Source organism: Podarcis cretensis (assembly GCF_951804945.1).
Source record: "Podarcis cretensis genome assembly, chromosome: 4".
Classification (NCBI taxonomy): domain Eukaryota; kingdom Metazoa; phylum Chordata; class Lepidosauria; order Squamata; family Lacertidae; genus Podarcis; species Podarcis cretensis.
Genome location: NC_137173.1, coordinates 80,293,346 through 80,306,040, shown reverse-complemented (window position 1 = coordinate 80,306,040; position 12,695 = coordinate 80,293,346). Strand labels below are relative to the sequence as shown.

Here is a 12,695-nt window from a genome sequence, read left to right as displayed (position 1 = left end):
ACGAAAACGCCATTTACCTTCCCGCCGGAGCAGTACCTATTTATCTACTTACACTTTGACGTGCTTTCGAACTGCTAGGTTGGCAGGAGCAGGGACCGGGAGCTCACCCCATCACGGGGATTTGAACTGCTGACCTTCTGATCAGCAAGCCCAAGAGGCTCAGTGGTTTAGACCACAGCGCCATCCGCGTGACACTAGAGAAATATGACATCCCCATATTTGGCTGAAAAATGATTTTTAAAATTGCAAATATTTTTTCCCCTAATCATGTTGAAGATCCTTGGGACAAGCAGGTCTTGGTGGGCAACGTTCCACCCCACACTTGGAACACATTATTATTATTTTTTAAGAGCTGCAGATTTATTTGCTCCCAAGTCTCAGACGCTGAGAGAAATGCCAGCATCCATTATTGTAAGGTGCAAAAGGCAGCCAACCTAGCATAGCCTGGAGGGAGGAAGGACTGGCCTGGGCAGTCTGGGAGCAGAATGGAGGAAGCCAGCCTCCTCAAGGGGGCAGGGATTGCCTCAATGCTACTGGACATCATTCAAACACCATTTACTTCTAATGCTCGCTACAACCCATCAAAATATCAAAGGACATGGTAGAATCTTTGAAGCTTTTCTTCTTTACTGAAGCCGAAACCAATCCTATCAGTGGCCAAAAATATCCGTTCAGAGAATAAAATCCTTTAAATAATAATCATAAAAAAACGCTCTTGAGTGAATTTACCTCTGGACTAGCTCCAGCAATGAACTCATGTCCTTCCCAGGAGAGTTTCATTATAAATGGGTTAACATTAATTTCTTGTGAGGAGGGAATTAATCTCTTAAAAGAAATTTAGATCAAATGTGAGTGTTTTGAATTTTGCAAAAATGAGGTATTCATTTGAATTATATTAGCAGCGTTCAACAGTAATGCAAGAGATGAAACGCCATGGTGCACCTGTAGCAGCAAAACCCAGAAGCCTCCGTCTGCCCCAGCTGCAACAAAACATGTCTCTCCCCTATCTACAGCCACAGCAGGCGCTGTAACTCTCCAACAGTTAAACTTTACCCACAAAGACACACTCTTCCATCGTCTCCCAAGACAGACGGATACTGACAACAATATAACTTGTAAATCCTAGTATTTTGAATATACTTTTGCTTTCAATACTATTTCTTCCCTGCTCATCCAGCTACTTTTGAATTCTGGATCGTCTCAGCACTTCCCATTGCAGAATGAATGAGAGAGGGGGGGGAGAGCGCATACACATACATGCCCCCAGCCTTGGATAGCAGGACTGGAAAAATCTGAGGTGCTGAGGGGTTATAAAAAACCAAGGCAGGATGACTATAAATTTATGAACTACAAAGTGCCTTGTGGCACATTAAAACAGTAACAAATTTATTATGGCATAAGCTTTCATGGATTAGTTTAAGCATTTTCTCAGCTCTGAATAGTGATTGCTCCTAAATATTTGATAGTAGCTTCTGGGTATTTGAAATCTTTTCAGCCCTGTTGTGACACACTTTCTTAAGCAGTTCACCCGTTCAGCATGATGGTCTGGTTCAGAGCCAAGTAGAACTAGTAGACAAAGTGTGAGGCAGGAACCAAAGCTACTGCTTTTGCAAAAGCTTTCTCCAGTATTCTTCTTTTCGCCATAAGAGGACTGACCAGCTACAACGTGAAAGAATACACACCTAGAGAATCAATTTCTGCAGAAGAACTTCACAACACGTGGCAATGTCGATAATTCATATGGGCAAATGTATACAGTGGTACCTCGGGTTACAGATGCTTCAGGTTACAGATGCTTCATGTTACAGACTCCACTAACCCAGAAATATTACCTCGGGTTAAGAACTTTCCTTCAGGATGAGAACAGAAATCGTGCAGCAGCGGCACGGCAGCAGCGGGAGGCCCCATCAACTAAAGTGGTCTTCAGGTTAAGAACAGTTTCAGGTTAAGAACGGACCTCCAGAACAAATTAAGTTCTTAACCCGAGGTTCCACTGTATATGCTTATTCACAGGAGTTCAATATTTATGTATGATTCTACTTAACTTCCAGATTTGGTCCAAGCAGTTTATACAGCCAAAAAAAACACCCCAGACTCTCAATGAAGGAAAGTCTAATTTTATATTATATTATTTGCAACTGGCTTGGCTGACCTATTAGGGATGCATTTCATTTGTTAAACCCATTTTCTTGGTTAAATCCATCTAGGAGAAGGAAAACTCTTGATCCTTAACCTCCACTTCCTTGCAGGTTATCTTCTGGAGAAGAACAGGCTAAGGCAGGGGTCGGCAAAGTTTTTGTGGCTTAGGCGGGTTCACGGTCCCGCACACGCTGCGGTGGGCCGGAGTGTGTGTGTGCGCACGCACGCATGCACAAACACTATTTCTGGCGCTCCTTCCGGCGTGGAGGAGGCGTGCACAGCTTCCCATTGGCTGTAGGAACTTCCTGCAGCCAATGGGAAGCTGGCTAGCATCGCAGAAGGAGGTCCCCGCTCTGTTCTGTGCTGGTTTCGCGCAGCGCACAGGAGCCAATCGAGCGGGGGTCCCCGAGCAGACGGCTGACCCCTGGGCTAAGGAGTAAGTATAGTAAAGGGACCCCTGACCATTAGGTTCAGTTGTGGCCGACTCTGGGGTTGCGGCGCTCATCTCACTTTATTGGCCAAGGGAGCCGGCGTACAGCTTCTGGGTCATGTGGCCATCATGACTAAGCTGCTTCTGGCAAACCAAAGCAGCCCACAGAAACGCTGTTTACCTTCCCGCTGGAGCGGTACCTATTTATCTACTTGCACTTTGACATGCTTTTTAACTGCTAGGTTGGCAGGAGCAGGGACCGAGCAACGGGAGCTCATCCCATCGCAGGGATTCAAACCACCGACCTTCTGATCAGCAAGCCCTAGGTTTAACCCACAGCGCCACCCGTGTCCCCTACACAAATCCAGAGTAGAGTCCCTAAGTCAATTGGATGGCTTCTTGTATGCCTCCTTCCAGCAACTCCTGCAGTCCAGCTAGTGCCAAATGTATTGTTTTCTTTTCCTTTGGACCATATCAGCAAGGCTGAGAGGCGGTTCGTGTCATCTGGGCAGCCCAGGACCTCCATACACACTTGCCCAGGCTTGTGCCCCGGTGTGGTCACTTAGGTGCTTCTAATGCAGTGGTTTGACTTCACCCCCAGAGGCACACTCCACACTCTCTAGATGGACCGATGGCTCTCGCTTCCGGCACCATGCAACATGGCTATCTGCCTACCTGCAAGTACTGAATAAGGATAACCTGATGCCACTATGTACCTTAGAATCCAGGAAGGAGCACTGCAGATGGATGTAGCATTTATCTCTCCCATCTCCATTTTTTAAGGGTCTTGGATGGGATTTAGGGTGGGAAAGGGCTGAAAAAAACGTGGAACCTTCCCAGGGAAAATGTCAAACGTTTCCGGTCTGTACAACCCTACCCTTAATGATATTCACAACAGAATGTGCGCTCCTTAAAGCTTTGATTCCAATGGAGTGAAGAATGCCTAGATGTCTGCAATCTGCCCCAGTGAAGTGCAACATTAAGTAATTACCACTGGTCAGTCACGGCCAAAGTTCCTAAAGGAACTGGAGAACAGATGCAATTTCTGCTATCTGTCCAGGGTAAAACATGTTCTGCTTGAAGGTACCATTCCGCACCACCTTTTAAAGTCAATAAATGGTTAAGAGGTATGGACCGGAACAGATACCTGTGCTCATCACTAACTTACATCGACAGCTACAGAGAGAGGAATGGATCATGTGCTATTGTCAGCCTGCTGTGGAAAATTACTCTGCAGTAGATAGTGGAAGGAAGCATGTATGTCCTCGAGCCACAAAAAGTTTTGCCTGCCTGTTAACTTGGTGTATAATTATTTACACACCAATAGCAACTTACAGGAAGTTTACAGCATTAAAAAAAAAAGATAGAATATGCTCCTGCTTCATGGAGCTTAGCATCCAACATAAGAAGAAAACATAAGCATCCAACATAAGAAGAGAGAGGAGAGTGGAAAGGGATGTGAACAAATATTCACATTCTTTCATTGGGATGGAGATTCTATTCTTTGATTCCTTAAATATAATATTGAGCATGATGATCCAAATGGTCTCGCCGATGAGTAAACCTTTAACAAAACCTTTTGTTCCCTCTTACTGCACTTTGCAGAGACCTCTTAAACTCACTAAGGTTGTAATCCTGAGTGCGGCTAAATCAACAGGCCACAAGTTTGCTTAATTGCAGCCTAAATGCATTTCAGCAGTTTCTGCAAGTAGTGACAGACAACCTTAATCATCCTTTCCTTTCTGATTCCTCCACTCCACCCTTGCTTGAAAAGGAAAGGATGTTCATTCTCAGAAAGTGGGTCAAGTCAGCACTGCATTCACCTGCTCCTGAGTTGTTCAAATTCTGTTGTGAGTGTCAGGTGTGGCCATCAAAAAAACTGAAGGGCAGGACCACTTCCTTGTGCCCCACCTCTGCCTAATTCCGTTTTCTCAGTGTCTTTCGCCACTCCCATTTCTCAGCTCACAAGAAGCTCAGGAGACAGAATGCATGTGAGAACTCAATCTGGGGGTTGTATTTTGGGCTGGGGAGTTAGGAGTGGGTGGGTGGGTGAGGCACAAGTGTAGCTGGGAGAGAGAGAAAAATAAGCATCGTGGACAAGCCATTAGCAGTTGAGAAAGTTATCGCATTCATCATACTAAAGCAAAGTTAGATGAAACCTAGGGGAAATTGCTTCAATAAGGGGCAGAGGAAACATGTTGGTGAAAACTGCTGCCTCTGCTGTACACAGATTTCTACAAAGGCTCTTACAGTATAATCCAGCACATGTCTACACGAAAGAATGCTTTGCTCTGTGTTCAGTGGGGCTTACTCTCAGATAAGTGCGCACAGGATTGCCACCTTGAGCTTTGCAAATTTGGTCATCCCTGCCCTCGCTAAGTTATTAGGAAAGGGTATGCTAGAGAGAAAGACATGATGCCTTGGGGGGGGGGGCAGGGGGAGAGAAAACATTCCCTGATCACATCTTGAGAGCTAAACGGGCTTTTGCTGGAAATAAGCACATCATGATTGCAGAGAAGCTACAACGCACCAGTTTAATGTTATAGGAATGTCTAAAAATAACATTTTCCCCCCTCTTCCCTCCACCCTCAAAGGACTTATTTTCTCAATAGGAAATGGTTATTGGATTAGTCCAGCAAAGTGACGTCAATGAAGACAATAAACCCTCCTGTGGGCCATTTTAATGATCTTTGAAATGTAAAAATACGTGGAGCTTCATCCTCTGAGCAAGAGAGAAGGATTCAATTGACAAGAGAGTTAAGGATTCACTCTTACACCCATATACATGGGAATAAGATTCACTGAACTCAATCGGACTTACCTCTGAGTAGACAACTACAGGAGTGCTCTGAAAAAACCTGAAGCATTTACTTGCAAGTTCCATGGTTTTTGGACAGAAAAAGTGAAACCGTAACCACTCGACTACACTTCCCTTTGTCATGTCTCTGGCAGCCCCCCTCCCAATACCCACAATCCACACTTTGGGTGGGGGGACACATTTGTAAAGGGGAACCTGCGACACACAAACAAGCTCCACCCCCCCCCCATGATGCAAAATTCTGTATAACCGGGTTCTATACATCTAGTTTAGCCCTACCAAATGGGTTTTCTACAGAAAATAACATTTTGTATGTGTGTCTTTACAAGGAAAAATACAAGATGCCAGGATTCTGAGATACTACTGGGCAATTTATACAAGTGACAGACGCTTGATGCAGCTCTTCTCCAGAAAGCAAAATAAAGTATCTTGAACTCCAAATAAATGTACAGTAGAAAACTGCTAGGATACTTTTAAATTCAAAATAAATGTTGTTACCATAGTGATTTCTCCACTATTTTGGTCCTGAAAACCTCTTCCTGGTCCAGGTTTACAGTACAGTAGCAATCCCTCATCTTGTTTGGCCCTGGATACGTAGGAAGATTTTTAGCTTCTCCTAAAAAGAAGAAGAGGAAAAGAATTAGGGAAATGTATTTGGAGAAACAATGCATGGTTAAATTTTGGAATTCTTAAAATGTTGTCCCACTTGTGGAAGCTGGGAGGCAATCATCACCTAAAGGAGATGCTTCTATTGAATATACCAGAGTACTTTTCAGGCTTTTACTGCTATTGAATATACATTTAAAATGCCTAGTATTGTGGTTCAGCTATGGGATTACAATGGGGACTTGGGTTCGGCTTCTTGTCTAAAACCCCTGAAGAGGTAACAACACTGACAGGAGTGGAGTACAGTAAACCCACAAGTAACGCACTTTTACCTTCCATACTTTCAGCTTTACGTGCTTGGCAATTTAAAAAATAAAATAAATTAAAATTTAAAGGAAGTGGGCATCGAGGGAAGACTTTGGCAACTCCACCCGCCATTGAACCCAATGGACTTTGACTACAGTGGTACCTCGGGTTAAGTACTTAATTCGTTCCGGTGGTCCGTTCTTAACCTGAAACGGTTCTTAACCTGAAGCACCACTTTAGCTAACGGGGCCTCCTGCTGCCGCCGCGCCGCCAGAGCACGATTTCTGTTCTTATCCTGAAGCAAAGTTCTTAACCTGAAGCACTATTTCTGGGTTAGCGGAGTCTGTAACCTGAAGCGTATGTAACCTGAAGTGTATGTAACCCGAGGTACCACTATTTATGCGAATTTGGAGCGATCCCCAGAACATAACCCCTGCGTAAGTCCTTACTGTACTCACTTCACACACACACACACACACACACACACACAATCTCTGACCAGTTCAAACATTATCTAAGGCTCTATTGTGTCCCCTCCCCTTCACAGATGACAAAGCATACAAAGGTGGAAAGAAGTGAGCCTCTTTTTTTATCAAGTATCCATGTGGAGATATGCACTGTATTAGGTGCATAGTGAGACAGAGAAGGTACACACACACACACACACACACACACACACGGTAAAATCACATTTGACTGGGAACATAGAATACTGAGCATGTAATTTTAAAATGCCATCTCATTCTTAAAACTGCACCAGCTGAAAAGCATCTTCATGTATGTGACAACGGCCGCGAGAGTTCTAATAGCACAAGGATGGAAGACTGAAGAAACCCCAACTAAAGAATCATGGCAGCAAAAATTGATGGACTATGCAGAACTGGCAAAACTGACATATAAGCTACGAGACAAGGATAACTGCGACTTTAAAGATGAATGGGAACCCTTTACAAAGTACTTGAAGAAGCAACAAAGCAAACTGGACTCCTTGGCTGGCTTTGAATAAACATTCACAAACTTTTTATTGATAATAATCAGCTAAATAGTTTGAGGATCTATACAACTGTGTAACATGCAGAAAACAGCATTCTTAGAGAAACCAAAGACTGGAACTGAGGGAAGTCGGAGGGGTTGGGCGGGAAATGTGGGGGAAAATAAGGATGATATGTTTCTGAATAATATGTTTTGTTTTAATTTTGAATTTAAAAAAACAACAACTGCACCAGCTACCGCCCTAAACCGTTACTTTTGACAACTGCCAATACTAAACTGTCTGAGCCGACAAAACCACACTCCTTTGCAAGTCTCAGTGCACACCATCTAGGAGTGTTCCACAGTGCAGCAGCTTCTCAAAGCAGCATCAACCACTCCTGCCACAGGAAAAAGTGTAAAAACGTGGATTTGTCCCACATTTCATAGGGCTGGTGCCATTTTGCCTCCACAAGAACAAGGAGTCATAGCGCACCAGCTTCCATGTCAGAAAGGGTCCACTAATCAGTTTGGTGCAGTAGAAGTCAGAAGCCCGTTAGAAAACGAATTCAACTTTCCCTTTCACCCCTTAAAACTTGCAAATGGTTTTCTTCCAAGGAGAAGCCTTTTCGGCTCCCTTGAGGATTTCCAGAAGCAAGAGCTCTATGTTTCATTGTGTTTCTGCAGTAGAGAGAGAGAGATTATCATCAAGTGACACACAAAACCCAGAACACTCTCTCCTGATAAGATACCAGGGGATAACAGTTTGTGAGCGGATGGGTGAATCTTATTTGCAACCACGTCTGAATGTGTTAGGATTCAGGTCTCCAATTGGAACCATTGAGATGGCAGGCATGGATCCACTCTATGCATCACCACCCAGTTTCAACGGAACTGGAGGAAGGAACTGGAGAGAGACTAGCAACAGCAACCGATAACTACGACAATAGGCCCAAATAAGTCAAGTGATACTACCTAACTATGCACAATACCTGCTGTAGGCAAGGTGGGTTGACTTTTAATGAGAAACTATCTATCTTGCAATTCTTGAGCTAATACCTCCTAATACCATTCCTTTTAGGTTCTACCCAGGACTGTAAGTCCTATTTGAGTGTTTTTTTTACTCACATGTAAGTAAAAATAGGGACGCGGGTGGCGCTGTGGGTTAAACCACAGAGCCTAGGACTTGCCGATCAGAAGGTCGCCGGTTTGAACCCCCGCGACGGGGTGAGCTCCCGTTCCTTGGTCCCTGCTCCTGCCAACCTAGCAGTTCAAAAGCACGTCAAAGTGCAAGTAGATAAATAGGGAACACTCCAGCGGGAAGGTAAACGGTGTTTCCGTGCGCTGCTCTGGTTTGCCAGAAGCGGCTTAGTCATGCTGGCCACATGACCCAGAAGCTGTACGCCGGCTCCCTTGGCCAATAAAGCGAGATGAGCGCCGCAACCCCAGAGTCGGCCACAACTGGACCTAATGGTCAGGGGTCCCTTTACCTTTATGGGCATGCTGCCAAGCCCTGCCTCCTCCAGCACATCTCTTTTCCCCAGTCAGGGTTTTGGATTGCATGGGGAATTGCCACAAGTACAGGAAGGAGGTTCCCTGCTTCAATGTTTACCCTCAAATTCCAGGAGAGTTGTAACATGGGATGAGGGCGACAGACTAGAGCTTGCTCCCCTCTTGCACTGATGTTTACATGCGAGTAACCCAAATGCCCACATAGGGCTTGCATTTGCTTAACTGTTTTGAGAATACGTTTCCATCCTATTCCCCAAAACATTTGAATGAGTCAATTCAAAAGGCCTACATCAGGTGAATGCTTTCACGCTTTTCATCGCAAGCCTGAAACCAGAACATTAGTAAAAGAAAGAGATTAACTTTCTAACAAATGAGTGCATAAAAAAGGAAGTACCACGTCATCTTGAAAAACGAGACAGTCTTTTCAGTAATGTGTGGGAATTTGTCAGTTCTTCAGTGAGATATTCTTGAATGCTCAAACCATTTCCAGTTTCCATAGATTATTTTACAGTGATGCTCTGAAATCCTGGAGACCGCCGCCATTAATAAGACCGTCTTGCCATGCAGCGTGAACTGCATAGATGTTGCCTCAAGCGCTCTAGAAAATCTGAAACCGGTGCCCTAGTGTTGGTGAATGCTTTTCACATCGACTTCTCTGCCACAGAACCTGTGTGCACTTCTAAAAAACAAAAAACCTATAACAGAGCGGCCCAACTTTTCATACCAAGTGGGACCACAAGAGTACTTTGACATGGAACCCACAGGTCGCACATGGCCTTGTTGCATGCTCAGGGGGCAAGGCAAAGATCTGACCCCACCTCTCTGCCCAAACCCACCTTCCCAAAGCCAGCTGAGGCACCAGTCTTTGGGAAGGAGAAGCAATGCTCTGGCTGGACCCTAGAGCCTTCCAACCCCTTTCCCAAACTTGGGAAAGCACTGACTAGGTTTCGGGAAAGAGGAAGGAGGACTTTAGGGCCCTATCAGAGACCTTACAATGGAAGAACGGTGTGATATAAAAGCACAATCAATCAATCAATCAATCAATCGACTAAACCCCTGTGACACAACTGCAACACACAAGCAAGTTCCTTACAAGCGAGGGAAAGGCATGTGCTTAAATGTTCTTAAAAGGTAAAGGGACCCCTGACAGTTAAGTCCAGTCACAGATGACTCTGGGGTTGAGGTGCTCATCTCAGGGAGCTGATGCTTGTCCGCAGACAGTTTTTCCGGGTCATGTGGCCAGCATGACTAACCCCCTTCTGGCGCAATGGAACACCGAAACAAGAACATTGCACGGAAATGCCGTTTACCTTCCCGCTGGAGCGGTACCTATTCATCTACTTGCACTTTTTGGGGGTGTTTTCGAACTGCTGGGTTGGCAGGAGCAGGGACCGAGCAACAGGAGCTCACCCCATCGCAGGGATTCGAACTGCCTACCTTCTGATCGGCAAGCCCAAGGCTCAGTGGTTTAGACTACACCGCCACCCGCGTCCCACTGAAATGTTCTTATTAAGTCCCAAAATTGGGTGCTGGTAACTTCCGGCTCCACTTAAAAGCCTGGGTTCATATCCTATCCCAGGATGGATGGAGTGTAATTCGGGGAAGGGGGAGGGAGGAAGAGAATCATAGAAATGATATCCAAGAAGTGAATTCTCCTTATAAATCATTTTTTTATGAATAGTGGGCGAGGAGTTGGATTTTTATGTGTGTCATAGGAAGGCATGAAAGACAAACCCCTGTGTGGTGGAAGCCACACACTAAACCTCATAATTTAATCTGCTTCACTACATAACAAGGTGCTGGCAGGCAATGCTCAGTTAGGAACAGGTCAGTTGAAAATCTAGGGTTCTGGCTGCCGAATCAGTATGCAGATGGCTGTGTGCATGACCTGATTTAGAAACCTAATACCGCCTGCCTTTCAACAGTTAGAGGCTGTGTGTGTGTGTGCGCACGCACATGCATCCATTCACACACATTAAGGATTTTTGCTCTATTTAATATCCAGAAATAAACCACCAGAGATAATCCCAGTTAAGGAAATGCACTAATTTTAATCACAACTCTTATTAAAATGAACCACCATTTTAATATGACAGCCATGGGCAGCCGGGGGAAGGACAGGGAGGGGCAGCTGCCCCCCCCAATCAACAAAAATAAATAAAAATACATAGCTAACTGCGGTTCTGCTCCCCTCCAACAAAAGGCCAGCACCCCCTAGCAAAATTCCTGGCTACGCCCATGATCACAGAGGATTGCATTTTGCTTGCAAAGATACACCTCCTGGAATGAAACAAAAAAGAACTGGGACCGGACAGCATTACATAGGATGTGAACCAAAGCAACATTAAAGCCAACATGCATAGATTTATTTTAAAATGAAGCACATGTGCATTATCTCTTCGTTTTGTTTTCTGTGGCAAGCCGCAGTGGGTTTTCCTTTCAATTCTGACTTAATGTTTCCTGCATGTGCAGTTGGGAATTGGCCCAAAGGAAGCAAAGGCGGGTAAGGGGGTGGGGGTGGGGGGTGAACTCTGGGCTGCTCAAGAAGTACAATCGCCTAATGTAACAGCATCGTATTCCTAGTAAATGCAATGAAATATTGCTTCTCGTGGTCTCCTCTAATGGAGCTCCTTTGCTATTCAAGTTCAGACATACGTGAACCAGTTAAACAACTTGGCTCCCCAGCCCCCTATTTTTAACCTGTCATCGGCAATGCCTGAAAAACTGCATGGGGCTTAAAAGCCTCCGCTGTTCTTTCATTTCCACCACCAAGCCAGACCAATAAATATCATTCCAAACTACTCTTTCACAGCTTGTATGCCATTTTAGCATTTCCACTGTTCTTGATATCGACATCTAACAGCATGGAACTGTGATCTCATTTTCTATTTCGGTCAGATGTTCTTGTTAGAAGTTTCACAGCAGTGCTTGGCAGCAGTTATTTAAAAAGTGGAGCGTGTTAATTACACACATAGCATTAAAGCTTGTGAAAATCTTCTCAGTTCATTTTTATGTGAACAGATAGATACACATATATTAAGCTTTCCTAATCATGCATTATCGTGGTCTCAGCTTGAAGGCTTTTTTACAGATGCTAATTTCAGCACTTTAAAGCTCTGGGCTGAGTGAGAACATTTTCCCTCTTGTATTATCTGATTGCCTAGACTAAGATGAGATGGGTATCTCTCACATTTTGCACTACTTTAAGATTAGCTGTTATGGATGCCAAAAGATAGAGTGCACTTTTATCTGGGAATAAGCCCCATCGGACACAAGAGACATGGTCTAGTTTACTTTGTTTGATATCTATACCCTATTTTTTTCTATTTAAAAGGGTTGGAGTGGTTTACAAGAAAAATACAACAAAAGCAAAACAATTAAAGTCATATAATTGGTTAAAAACAAAAAGCAGAGTATGCTTTAACTAGGTCTCCACAAGAGAGCATTTAGAGTTCTGTAAAAAAAAAACAATCCTGGTGCCACAACCAAAACAGCCAGGGGAAGAGAGAAACTTGTGTTTGTGGGTATTCACAAGAAAACTGATTTCACTCTGACATTCTTTATACCAAGCTTATGAATCCAGCAATAGCATGCTTGGTGCCCAATGCTCCAGAAGATCAGAAGCAGCTTTTGGGTACCAGGCAGCAGATATCCTTAAGCAAGGATACGGATGATGATGATGGTGATGATGGTGGAAAGCTTAAGGCTTGTATACACCAGGTGCAAGTGAATCACAACTTGGATCAGCCCCAGCAAGCCAATATTAGGGATTATGGAAGTTGTAGTTCAGGCACATCTAGGAGGGATGAAGGGTCTCCACATCTCATATACACTCCTATCTGGAGTAAGCACCATTTAATTCAATAGAGATTACTTTTCAGTAGACATGCATAGGATTGCACTGCTAATGACTTA

General features: G+C 44.3%; 1 protein-coding gene across 1 annotated transcript in view; it reads right to left on the bottom strand.

Annotated features, from left to right (window-relative positions):
* The window catches only part of RASA3 (RAS p21 protein activator 3), a 123,273-nt gene that overhangs the window by 72,020 nt on the left and 38,558 nt on the right, over positions 1 to 12,695 (bottom strand). The window contains exon 2 of the mRNA XM_079972572.1: positions 5,886 to 6,003. Within this exon, the coding sequence (XP_079828698.1) occupies positions 5,886 to 6,003 (118 nt within the window). The remainder of the gene's footprint in view (positions 1 to 5,885; positions 6,004 to 12,695) is intronic.